The sequence below is a fragment of the Coccomyxa subellipsoidea genome (genome assembly GCF_000258705.1).
Source record: "Coccomyxa subellipsoidea C-169, whole genome shotgun sequence".
NCBI classification, from domain to species: Eukaryota; Viridiplantae; Chlorophyta; class Trebouxiophyceae; family Coccomyxaceae; genus Coccomyxa; species Coccomyxa subellipsoidea.
The window spans coordinates 240,178-253,425 of NW_005178024.1; the positions used below are offsets into that span (position 1 = coordinate 240,178).

A 13,248-nucleotide genomic window follows, 5' to 3' on the forward strand; every position below is an offset into this window, starting at 1 on the left:
GACCATTCTCATCTTCCTAGATAATTGTATCATTGAAATCTGACTTAGTTTGCGAAGTAAAGGAATCTTAGTGGGTACAATTGTTCCAAGAAGGTTTCGCGGTGAGCAATGTGGCCCTGATCGTGCAGGCATCATGGCCGGCCTTCCCCAGGATTATCAGGATCTGAGCGCGTCTCAGAAGCGCGATGCACTCTGGGCGAGCATACAATCCTCTACATACCCGTCAGGTGCAGCACTTCCCGCTCAGGGGCCCGGCGCAGCGGCAGAACTCCAGCTGCTGTGGCCACCTTACCTCTGGGCAACTTTCTTGCACTCCTCAGATGCGCTGCCCAGGGGCCGCGTCAAGCTCATTCACACCTTTGGCAGCGTCTGCAAGGTCTCCCTGAAGATCAACCCGGCCTCAAGGCAAGCTTTCGGGGGGCCACCTGGGTTTGTCACAGCAGCCCTGCTCACTAGCAGCATGAAACGACTGCCTGTGCTTTTTCCAGTCTGATCTACTGTGTAGAAAACGAAGTCAAATTCAGGTGGAAGTGAATTCTGGAAGCTCGAGAGGACCTGATATATGGTTGGCATGCAGCTTGCTCTGCAGACGCACCTTACCTTTCCGGGAACAGCATGTAATGATACACATATGCACGCAGGTACAGTGGGATCTTCAAGTCAGGTGGCGCAGGACTGCTGCGTCTCTCCCCAGCAAAGCAGAATTTTGGGTCTTTCCAGCCGGGCGCAGGCCTCAAGATATTAATCAGCGGCCGCCCCTCAGTCAACTTCCTTATAATGCCAACCCTGGACGGCCAAGGGAATGACTTCAATGCCTTCAGACATCCCTACACGAATGTGCTCGCGCCGCCGCAAGATGCCAGGCTGAGAGTTGTGGCAGCTTCTTTCGCTGTTGCCGTCCCAACTCTTTCCGCAAACGCGGCTCACAGGTGCAACCCTTGCCTTCCCTGCTCGATCTCACTTTCAATCTTGCAGAGTAATGAATGGCCCTGGCGTTTACTGGAGGTCATCTGGTTACTGTGATTAGAGATTTGCAGGTCATTCCCCATGCATGCATGCCTTGTGAAAACACTGCCGCAGATATTAGGCTCAAGCTCCTATTGCCCCTTTGATGTTGGCACCAAGTGCTGTTCGACGGACAGGAAAAAGCTCAGCATTGAATGTCAAAGGTTTGAATTCCAATTTAAATTCTGAAACTTCGAGTTTGAACATTGGTGGTTTGTGTGATTTGACCAGGCCGGAGGACGCAAGGCACCTGCCAATGCTAGAGGCTGCACAGGTCCAAGCAGACGGCACAGAAGTACCAATAGCAGATGTCCGAGCGCCTTACCAGATCATTCTACAGCCCACTCCAGAGATCACAGCCGCCTATCACGTGGTTATGCAGGAAGACATGCGGCTTAGTCTGGCTCAGATTGCAGCTGGCAGCTTGCTATTTGAGGTGCAAGTGAGGGAATCAGCCACAGCCGAGCTTGAGAGCATTGGGTCGATTGTAATGGAGAGCGAGTTTCTGGCATCTGGGTTTGGTGATGAAGTGCTGTTTTTCCAGCACATGCGCCACAGAGTCCTTGGCGGCGCACAGTAATGTAAAAGAATGTTTCATACACTACCTCCAAAGGAATTTCAAGCTAAAGGTACTTCCAATTGGTATTCCCAGATTATTACGTGAAGGGCACAGCTGGCAATGTGTGGGATTAAACTGTGTAAGAGAACCCACGACAATGCAGTAAGCAGTCCACTTTTTCTTCAGGTGCAGCATATCTGCATAGGGCGAAATGCAGGCCATGGCTCAGGCAGTATGCAAAGAAGTACAATTGTACAACTCTGTTACAGTTAAGAACTCTACACTGGAGTTTCCAGGCACATGCCTGTCTCTGCTGCTGCTCTGGCGGTGCCTTTTCTGCAGCGGGGAAACATCCCTGATATGCGCTCAGAGGAAGTGCTTTCACGGTCACAGATACTGCTGAATGGACTGCACCTCTACCAGTGACTAAGCGGCGGGGCACTTCAATCGAGTACCCCGCCGAGCCCAAGCGGTATTCTTTTAACACCGTCATAGCTGGGAGATCGATTTATTCGAAGTGCGGAGACTCAGCAAACTGAGCAACCATTGGTGTCACGCTCACATTGCCGTGCTTGATTGTGTGCACATCAGCCCCTCTCTGCAGCTCGCTGTCATCTGTCTGGAACACTCTCAAGCCCTTTGGCGCCCACACAAATGAGTCCGGATCTGTCTCGCTCTGTCCTGCGTGCAGCAGAAAGCCCTTGCCCACTCAAAATCCACACTTGCGCATGCTTGCACTTGCTGTATGCAATCACGTTTTGACACGGCACCAATTTCTTCAGGCATTAGGAACCACACACACGCACGCTTACACGGCACCATTTCAGCCAGTCTTGTTGTCCCAATAATGCAATGCAACCTCTTAGTAAGGCTGAGTTACAAATGTTCCAAGCTTCTACCGAGCATATGCTGCATGCCACATTGGGTGGCTGCTTCTGTGGCATGTGAAAAGGCTCAGAATTGGCAGCTGCCTTTGCAGTAGTTCGAAACTAATTTTTCTGTATTGTATTAGTCTTTGTTAGAAAGTCTATGTTCACCAAAGATTGCGATGAAGGGTTGGGACATACTGTACAGAGAGGTGTAGGACGCGCGGTCGATGGTTGTGAAGATGACTTCTGGTTCCACTCGCTGCCCCTTTTCATCCCTGAATCCAAGGGGCACGTTGACGTTGTACAGCTCCACGGAAGGGCGCCAGTCCCACCACAGATCTGTCACCACCTTCCCTGCAACCTGAGCCACATCTTCAAATTCGAATTTTGGGATGACAGACACCAAAACAAATGTCTTAATTGCCGCTGCACAGAGCTTCAGGCCACAGGTGACTCTCTATTCTGTGATTATGTGATTATGATTACAGTGTCGGCAAATCCAAAGCCCGAAGGCCATAGGGCATACACACAGAGTGTCTGCAGCCACATCTGTGGGGGCTAAAGGTCTGGTCTGCAGCCCTCACTAGTCTGTGCTTCACTCAATTCTTGCTTGCCCTGTGACATGGGTCCGTTTGCTCAAACTTTTTATTTACCATGCGACAGTCAATTCCAGCTGAATTATACCACATCAACCAAGCTGAGCTGTGCGCTGAGCTGGAATCTGGGCATGCATTGTGTCATGCGCCATTTCTGCAAAACAAAACCTGCACTAAAGCGTCAGGTCCACGTGAGAAAGTGAAAACATAAGTGAAAATAAAATCTCTGACCTGGATTGCACTATCTATGTCCTCCTGGTTCCAGTTCTCCCAGCCGTTGAAGAAGGGAAATGAAAGAGCAACTCCCTTTTTTCCAGCCAGTGCCCCCTCCAGTGCAGCTCCCACGGTCCCAGATGACATCAGCGATGACCTGCGCAGATTTCATGACATCAGCAAAAGCACACTCTCCCGGATATTGTACCGGCAATCACGTCCACACCTTGACTATTACTTCCATGCGTGAAAATTCACGAAGGCAGTCGTGACACAGCAGTGCAGAAGAGATGAAGGATGCTGTGCTTAAAATGGCAGACAGGCTTCTTTGCCTTGCATTTTTGACAAAATATTAAACAAGGGCTCAATTTTTATGTCCTCCTAACTATTCCTTTGCCAGAGATTTGGGCACATGTGTAAATTAGCAAAGGGCTCCATTTATAATGGGAAGAAGAGAAGACATGCTTGCAGCTTGCAAAGGGCAGGAAAGGGCTCATGATTATTGGTCCCCCATATTATTGTTTGCCTGAGGCTGGGGGCACATGTGAAATTAAGACAGGGGGGCAAACTTGTACAGGGAAGAGAGGAGAAGAGCTGCTCACAGGCCAGTGTTGTGGCCAACATTGGGCCCGCTGATCACCAAGTCTACATCTGTGAGCCCCAGATTGTGCAAGGCGATGTTCACACAAGTCGCCGGCGGCCCGCTCACATGAACCACACCCTCCTCTATCCTGGACACCTGGGCATGAAACCAGCATGTTCAAATTTCAATTTGCAGAAGCAATATTTCAATATTTTTTCCGCATGGGCATTGCTTTTCAGCTTCTAACTTCACCACTCAACTCTATTTGTTAAATCTCTTAGCAATTGGAATTTTGGCAGCCTTGATGTGCACCTCACCCCTGGCAAGAAAAGCTTGTAGTAACTTGTAACTCCAAGGCACAAGCGGTGATTGGCAGAGTGGGTGCTTTGATAACTAAATGACCACTGTAGCATGGAGGGCATGTGCTGCAAGAAAGAAGAAGGAAATTAAATACCTGGATCGGTCCCTTGGCAAGGGCTTTGGACACAAAGCTCTCAGGGCCCGCTGGCAGGCACACAAAGGTCTCCCACCTGATTGCCCACACAAAAATGTCTCTTACAGCATGCATGGAAGAAATGTGGCACAGGTGAAATTTCTGGTGTCCACGTTCCAGCATGGAATGGGTTGGCATCCAGGTTACAGAGCAGTGAAAATTTCAGGATTCAAGATGGACACAGGATTGAGTAGAACGAGGGAAGAATTACCCTGTGATCTCCTTTATTGCTGGCACCCAGGTCTTGAAGAAGGGTGAGTCTGGGCCATCGTCGTTGGTCAGTAGAACTCGTCTGGGTGCTCTGACATCCTTCCCACTGGATCCATTCGTGCGCCTGTATGGCTGGAATGCCATGCAGATGTGCGTATGAAGGCGTCTGCTGGAGATCCTGGTGGGAAGATAGAGGCGCCTGGCCAGCAGCTGCCTCATCTGCTGGCAGGTCTAACAAATTTTTGAGTCGGCTACGTGGCCGTTGCAGCTATTATAATTAAAAAAAAATTCGAGACGAAGAAACCTGTTTCTCCTGTTCCCTGGGATCCTGTTTCTCAACGAAATGCAAGCTGATGCTGCACAATGCGATGAGGATCGGGCAGGATAGCGCTAGGGACAATGATGTATCAATTCGGATGAATTTAAGACTGATGAATGTATTGCTCTGGGAACGCAGCACCCGCAAGTGCTGCTGTGTTGTTCAGATCACAACGGAGATCACATCCACGAAAGATGTTTGTTGCTATATGTCTTTTCAAGTTCACAAGCATGATGACATCAGATATTATTGTCTGTCTATCAGAGCCAAAGTTCACCATCCTCTTGGTGGGAGGCCAATCTGCTCGTGATAAATCCGTCATGCATGATTCGTCATGGCCACGTGCTGGGTCGTGGCAAGAATGACAGCACTGGTCGCCCATGAGGGCATCGCTATGAAGAGAAGTGCGTCTGTATCATGTAGAAGTGCCTTTGTTTCTATATATCTATCGTTGGGAGAGTGTGCTAGTGTCGTCCAAGTTTTGTGTTGCATCATCACATGGTGTCGGCAAAAGTTTACAGTTTTGTGAATTCTAAGAAGGCTATGTGACATCTAATAGAATATGCCATCTTATTTTCCCTAAAAGTCAGATAATGCGACCTTGAAGATCTCTTGTATGGCCTTAGGCTGGACAGATCAGGCCGATGTGAACATGAGACATCTGGTCTTGCTGGCGCAAAATACTTTCTAAGTCTGCTCTGAATTAGGGTGGCAAAGAACTGATATAATGGGTGATCAATCATCCGCTCCTGATGCCCCTGCCAAGGGCACCAAGGAGTGGTTTGCAACCATTGGCTTTGACAGGCCAGTGGGCAAGATGCATGCCAACATGTGGCAGCAGATCACCTTCGACTGGGCTGCGCCGCTGCTTCAGAAGGGGTCTCGCCAGCAGATACGAGAGGACACAGCCAAAGCCTTTGTGGATGAGCGGAACAGTGCTCCTTACCAGGCTCGCACTTTCGAAGAGGCCTACAAACAGATGAAGGTGCACATCTTCTGTCAGTCTTTCTTCTTAGCAGCGCCAGAAGCCAGTAGTGCAGTTTGGTGTTCAAGCAGCGCATGGATGTTCTGGTGAAGAATGAATCTTAAGCCCTGCATGCAATACATCATGATCAGGGGCACATGCATGTCTCCACCATACATGTAATATAGCAGTAGTTGCCCTGCTCTTTCGGATTGGACAAAGTGCTATGCTCCGCAGAACACCATCAAAACTTCACGGTATAAATGCTTGTGCAGGGGAAGCAGAAGGGAAGAGAATCCAGGAGCAATCTGCTGGGGTGGACTCTGGTGCGGCTGTACAGGCTGGAGATGTTCTGGCACTGCATCTGGCTGCTGCTGGAGATAGCCATCAGGCAAGTCCTGCCAATGAAACACTTGCATGCTCTCCCAATGCCGCCTTTAAATGCTAACTGCTAGACTTGAATCAAGCCTCCGCAAATTGCAACGACTCGGGCATCTGCAAGCGATTTGGGACTTGAAGTGCCTGATAGCAAGGAAGAACTGCACACGTGAGATTCGAGAAGCAATATTTTTGTTGTGTCCCTGTCACCCTTTTAATCTTCATGCTTTGAGGATCTGGAAAATGATGCATCTGCTCTCTTGTGACCCACTGCATGCTGTCTGCACTGAGAATCGACATTTTCGGTATATCCGACAAATCAGCAGTGATTGCCCATGCATGCGCGCAACTGCAGGGTGGCTTCCTACATGCTGCAGGAGCCGTTCCTGACTGCCGTAGGGGTGCAGTACAGTACAGTACTAACAAACGACACACTGTTAGTAACCACTCACGTCATGCATGGCACCTGCAGGGTGGCCTCCTGCGTGCTGCTGAAGCTCTTCCTGGAATGGATCATCGGGTACAATGCCGTGGGTTACGCGGAGTTCCCTCTCTGGAAGGGATGGGCCATCGCTGCAGGCCTCGGCTCCACCGGCTACCTCATGTGCCTCGTGCACCACCAGCTGTTCTGGCGCGTTCCCTCTCTGCCAGTGTTTTGTTTGTCTGCCCAATGTAGAGGATCACCTGAGAAAAAAGGGACAACCTCCCTGATCGAGCTGCACCGATCGAGGCTGGGGAGCTTGAAATCACAGCAAATCCACAGATAAATAAAGGTAAGAGACTAGAAATTCTTCAAGCAATTGTCTACGTGCCGACCACTCCAGTTTCTGATTTAATATCTGAAAGGAAGGAAATAAGTGACTATAGAGAGCGTGGGGGTTTAGAGTGTGCCCCAATGCTCTTCTGTACTCTGGGAGTCTGTCCCAGCCGCAGCCGCCACATGACTGCTCTACACCCTCTTGGCTTTGGTTTGTTGGATCTGAATTTGCTTTCCAGTTTTGAAGCGTGCCAGAGAGCGAATGCCATGCTGGCTTGCACCGGAACTGACTGAGACGAGAAGTCAATCAGATGTTGCTGGCGAGTCCAGGCCTATAAGAGGCTATTGCAGCTCAGCATGAGTACTATTTTGGCTTGCCTAAATAAGGAAGACTGATGTGGTGAGTAATAAGTGGTGTACATGCTTGGCTTGCGCAGGATTGGCATGCGCATTGGGTTTGCGATGCGGCAGCAGTGCATTGCGGCTGTGTACGCCAAGGCTCTGAGGCTGAACAGCAGCTCCATCGCTGATGTCAGCCCTGGCAAGGTGATGCATGCAAACTGCCTCCTTCCATGCATGCTCTGCCTGTCAAGGTTATGGGCCCAAACTTCATGAACTTCATGCGGCATGCCTGTCTCTGCTCTCCTTCATTTCAATGCATTGTTTGCAGAATCTGTTGGGCATACAAGCGTCCTGCTTCCTGGAACAGTCGTAGTGTCCATCATATGATGAGGTATTGCATGCTACCTGCCTCCTACCATGCATGATGTACCATGATGTAACGGCTGTGGTCTTAAATGCTCAAGAGGCTTCTTGCAACTGCGTCTTAGTGTTCCACCACCTGGATCAAGAGCGATCATCCTTGGGAATTATAGGAGGCGCGACTTGGGCCTTTTTGCAGCCCTTCCAAATGACCCCAATTCGGATTTAGAAGCGAAATGGGGGCAATTTTTGTGGCCATGCAAACATTCCTTTTCCCTGCAGATCTCTCACTAGCCCGGTGGATTCAACAGAACTTCCTGTGCTGTGCAGATCGTGAATTTGGTGTCGAACGATGTGCGCCGATTCGATGACGCACTGCCATTCTGGTGCTTCCTGTGGGGCGGCCCTTTTGAGCTCGCCACCGTGCTCATCCTGCTCTCTGTGCAACTCGGAGCCGCCGCCGCATTTGCCGGCGTTGCTACAATGCTGCTAGTCATTCCTGTCCAGGTGCCTTTCTGATGAATTCTGGGAATAAAAAGAACAGCGGTATTCTCTAAGGTATCAGGTGTTCTCCTGCACATATTGCCGAGTCGATAGTCAGGTGTTTGACAAATAGCTTTTTTGAAAGCCTGGGTTAAAAGCAGCTGACGCCTACCGTATATAAACTTTGGACTTCTGCACAAAGCTTGAGAAGATCAAAAAGGCATTTCACCCATTTTGTGAACTATGTGTGTGCACTGATCCACAGTAGCCAGTGCTCTCGTTGAAGCATAGAAGCATTCAACAGTCAGAAAATCTCTTGTAATTGCTTCTACCCTGCAGCAGACCATCAGCAGTCAAGAAAATTTCTCGCATCGTCATGTTTCAGGAATGGCTTTGTTGCCTGCGCAGGGCACCTTAGTGTCGTACATTGGCCAGCTGCGCACAAACACGGCCAAGTACACGGACGAGCGGGTGCGGCTGGCAGGAGAGGCAATTGCCGGCTGCCTGGCCGTCAAAATGCTGGGTGGGACCTCCTGCCCCTTCCTCCCTCTGTTTTGATTAGAGAAGCTTTTGTATAGGTCTGGCATGTTGGCGCACATGCGGCCTTCTCTGTGTGAAAGGGCTGGCACATCATGCCGTCTTCTGTGTGTTAAATGTGCAAAAGACGGCCCTTGTGACACTGCCTGGGTTGTGGCCGTTGCCGGCTGCCTCGCTGTCAAAATGCTGGGTGGGACCTCCCTCCCATGCCCTCCCATTCTTTGAATTGGAAGGCGTGTATCGGCAGTTTTCTGTTTGTCATATTTGCAAGAGCCGGCCCTGTGACACTGGCTGGGGGAAGGCCAAAGCCGGCTGCCTCGCTGTCAAAATGCTAGGTGGGTGCCTCCTGCCCCTTCCCTCCCTCTGTATTGATTAAAGAGCCTTGTATGGGCGGCCTTCTGTGTGTCATATGTGCAAGGCCGGCCCCTGTGACACAGCCTGGGGGAAGGCCACTTGCCTCTCTCCCATACTCTCCCATTGAATGACTGGGAACCTCACATAGGCTCTCTTTAGGTGTCAATTGCGCAAGTAATAGACCATTTGGACAAAAGGTTGCCTGCGTATTGGTGCACGCTTGACAAGCAGGGAGTTGCCTACATGTCGGCTGGATGCCCACCTTGTCAATGTCCTCCATGTTGGGCGTGCGGTACCTGCGCGACAGGGTTATAAATCAGGGGTCGTGACAGAGGAATTCAGGGTCAAAGCAGCACTTGTCAGATACACTGGATGGTTTCTCGCCGTCTTGGTAATGCTACAGTGCAATTTGAGTGTTCCGGATCATATTCCATAGCTGTCCACCACCCCATTCCGTTTTAATATAAATCAGCTCTAAGGCCAGTCTAAACTCAAGTTAAAATATCTATCACGTTCATGGTACTGCTCCGATGAGGGAGGTGTGACAATCGAGCTGGTCTGGCAATGCCTTGAAGCTCACTGGGCTGGGCAGCTTACTGGAAGTGATAGATATGCCGGGCACACAAGAAGCCAAAAGGGGGCATCAACATCTGGCAGCCCAAAGCGAAATCCGTTCCATTTGCAAGCAAAGCCTCCCCATGTGCTTGGGCTGAAACATCGTGCAGGCACGAAGAGCACCAAGCATCACAGGATTATATTCCTGCCTTTCCCACCAGGTCTAGCAGGTCAAGCTGGCACCTTAGGGTCCAGTGGAATGCTTATCACATTCAGTACCCCTAGCAAAGGTTTCTTATCTATAATTAAAATACACGCTGTTCTTGCCAGAAGAAAGGTGTGTCTGCAGACAAGCTGCAGGTGAAGGCTTCCACAAAGCCTACCCCTTGATAGATTCGCCAAATTCCTGCAAGACTGAATCAACCAAGGGCACGGTGCTCAGTTATTTACTTCCCCCTGGCAAAGGATTACTAAGAGAAATGCATGCATGCATGCAGGGTGGGAGGATGCGATGTGCCGGGCTCTGAAGGAGATCCGGTCTGGCGAGGCGTTCCACGCGGTGAAGATGGCTCGCATCCGCGCGTGCAACATGGCCATGTTTTTCTTCATCATGCCCGTCTCTTCCTTCATCACCTTCGCTGCGGTGCGCGCACATACTCAGACGCACTGTGTACACTTGCACGTTATCCTTTGCTCTCGCCGCAGCATGATTTTTTTCATCCGGTCTCTTCTGGAGGATCTGACCAGTAGACCGCCTCATCCTTCATAATCTTCGCAGCGGTGCGAAAACAATCTTGAGATTGCTTCCTCTTATTGCTGCTTGCTGCGTCGTGATTGATCCCGTCTTATCCATTTCTGGAGGATTCCTGCAATCAGACCAGTATCGCTGCGGTGCGTGCATGTCTAGAGCAAGGTGCAAATTCCGGCAGACCATCTCAGCCTTCATCACCTTAGCAGCGGTGCGCGCAGATGATTTATAGCATATATCTTACGACAGATCATCCCTTGCCCTTGCTGCGGCATGCTTGATTCCATGCAATAATTCCTAGAGGATAGGTTCAACAAACCAGTAGACCGGCTCATCCCTCATCGCCTTTGCCGTGGTGCGTGCACATGAATAGATGCACTGTATATACTTCGACTGTGCGGTTCGCAATTTCCCATATGGCATAATGCGGTGGACTAGGTTACTCCACACCAAAATATATATCCAAGTGGGGCAATGCTTAGAGCATATGCAGATAGAGCTCGTCCCCTTTTTTGCTGCAGCCATATAAGGTCCGAGCGCCGATGCGGAATCAGTGTGGGCCGGTTTCGCTACCTGGCGCTGACTGGACTGGCGCTCAGTGACCAGAGCCTTTTGGTAGCTTCTACATGATCTTGTTCACAAATGACACTGTTGATGCAGCCATTGCACTCCACCGCATCAATGCTGGCTTGGTGGGTGGGATTCTCTAGGAGTTCTCGTGTTTCTAGTATCCAAAGAAGGCACTCAGATACTCAGCTACAGCTCTGTTGTCAAGGTTCTGGCAGTGAGCAACGAGCAGGCGGCAGCTTTTCTGTCGGGGGTTTGCTGCTCTGAGCAGATCCTGCATTCAAGTGCTGGACCTTCGTATCATGAAGAGGCATTGAAAGCGTCGCATTGCAATGTCCTAACTAAGTACTGAACTGGCCCTCTCTACGCTTATGCGCCCCACTACGAATTTTCTTTACAGTTGTGCGCTCCACTTCTTGAGTACATACTCCCTCACGCTTCCAGGCACCTAAAAGTTGCCTCGATGGCGAAGTTGGCGCGCAGACACTAACCTGCGCTAATATACCTGCGCAGGCGCATGCGCTCGGCAGGCAGCTCACGGTGCCGAGCATCGCATATTCTCTGGCACTGCTGCGGCTGCCGCAACTCTACATGGCCGTCTACTTCGTGCGCGGAGTGGAGTCCTTCAGCGAGCTGCAGATCTCACTGCGCCGCCTCAACGCGTTTCTGTCGCTGCCGGAGCCGCCCGCGCCTGCCCGGCTGCCCGCTCCGGCCTGCCCGGCCGGGCAGGGGAGCGAACCCGAGGTGACTCAAGTAAATTGAATCCAGAGATGTCCACTATGGACATTTTGTTGCTGAGTTCCGGATTGGATGGATATGTGCACTGCCCCTTTGCATAAGAATTGCCGTGCTGAAAACCCACGCACGCATTGATATTCTGAACAGATATCACAAAACACCTGGCGCTTTTGCCATTGATCTGTGCCTATCAGGATTTGTCCAACAATCCTTTCCGCCATAAAACTGTGTGCCTATCAGGATTTGTCCGAGACTTCTTTGGTAGTGTACCAGGCAATGCACATGCTGCTAGAAGGAATCCACCGTGGATTTCAGTTCTCTAGGCAGTAGAAGGCATGTTTTAACTGACAGTAGCAACTCGGTTAACGACTGCTGCAGGGTGCTGCGGTCGAGTTGCGTGGGGCGGACTTTGACTGGGACAATTGGGCGGGGCTGCCGGCTGCTGAGCTGGCGGCACAGAGGGCGGCCACAGCGGCGCTGCTACGGGACGAGAGCCGGCCGAGCATGTTCACGCGCATGGGAAGCTGCTTGGGACGCGCGTCTGGGATGTCCAAGAAAGTCGAAGCCAAGCCTGAGCAGGGTGCGCTTGCTCCTGCCCGGTGCATTTCCTGAAGCTGCATGTGCTCTTCCAAGACGATCATGCTGGTCAAGAAGGAGCTAAAGACGCCTTGTTCTCAAGCATCAAAGTTGGCAGTGTGGAAAGTAGATGCTACGCCAATACCAGTAATATAGGGGTATTGTTTGTGCGCTGCGTACAGGTAGTGAGGTGAAGCTGGAAATGAACGGGGCCCGCTCAGATGCGAAGCCCAGCGCATCAGCAGAAGACAACACAGAAACCTCAGGGCCGCTAACGACCTCGGCCCGTAGCCTGGGACGGGGATCTGGAGGGGGGTCCCGGCGCAGCCTGGAGGCGGAGGGGGGTCCCTGGCAGTCGCCAGGGGGACCAAGCACCTCGGCCCGCAGCCTGGGAGCCGTATCTACGGGCGCATCCAGTACGGGATCGCGGCGCAGCCTGGAAGCCGGCAGGAAGCACGCCGGGCCGACGCTGCAGGCGCCGCAAATTGTGATCCCCGCGGGGCAGCTGGTGGGAATCTGCGGCGAGGTGCGTCCAGTTTTCTTATGTGTTCAAAACTGAACTTAAATTGCATGTTGGGCCCTGTGCGGAGAAGTGTGCCACAGCATTGGTGCTTTAATACAGATCCCTTCCACTTTTGGAAGCAAATTGTTGCGTTTCTTTGAAAGGCACCCTCTCCTGGTCCACGGGTCCCTTGCGTTTGGCCAAGTATTGTGGTCATCTGCGATCGCTTCACAATGAGGAACCGTGGGCAAAGTGACCCAAAATCACACATTAGATGTGGCCAATGCCTTGCACCTTGCAAGGGTTCGCCTGATTTGGCTGGTCAGCAGACACGGTTACATGGCTTGTTGAAGAAAACGGTGTCATGCACCCGGAGAACACTTCTCAATTAGTAATAAGAGCCTGCTCAGGTCACAAGGAAGCTCACAAGCTTGCCAGAGTGGAGAAGCCCTCGGTCATTAACTCTCTTATACACCCCTGTAGGTGGGGTCTGGAAAGAGCTCGCTGCTGGAAGCGCTGCTGGGGGAGATTCTACCGCTG

General features: G+C 51.2%; 3 protein-coding genes across 3 annotated transcripts; 2 read left to right on the forward strand and 1 right to left on the reverse strand.

Annotated features, from left to right (window-relative positions):
- Positions 1-133: 133 nt before the first annotated feature.
- On the forward strand, positions 134-1,585 carry COCSUDRAFT_58584 (hypothetical protein; the record flags this gene model as incomplete). Its single annotated transcript, XM_005643774.1, has 3 exons — positions 134-429; positions 642-929; positions 1,237-1,585. 3 exons carry the CDS (start codon positions 134-136, stop codon positions 1,583-1,585), a joined length of 933 nt encoding a protein of 310 aa, XP_005643831.1.
- Positions 1,586-2,072: 487 nt separating this feature from the next.
- COCSUDRAFT_58585 (sure-like protein) lies at positions 2,073-4,672 on the reverse strand (the record flags this gene model as incomplete). Its single annotated transcript, XM_005643775.1, has 6 exons — positions 2,073-2,245; positions 2,632-2,794; positions 3,261-3,399; positions 3,845-3,981; positions 4,280-4,355; positions 4,530-4,672. The coding sequence occupies 6 exons, from the start codon at positions 4,670-4,672 to the stop codon at positions 2,073-2,075; spliced, it is 831 nt and encodes a 276-aa protein (XP_005643832.1).
- Positions 4,673-7,408: 2,736 nt separating this feature from the next.
- Positions 7,409-8,689, forward strand: COCSUDRAFT_19564 (hypothetical protein; the record flags this gene model as incomplete). Its single annotated transcript, XM_005643776.1, has 3 exons — positions 7,409-7,492; positions 7,979-8,155; positions 8,540-8,689. 3 exons carry the CDS (start codon positions 7,409-7,411, stop codon positions 8,687-8,689), a joined length of 411 nt encoding a protein of 136 aa, XP_005643833.1.
- Between the last annotated feature and the right edge of the window lie 4,559 nt (positions 8,690-13,248).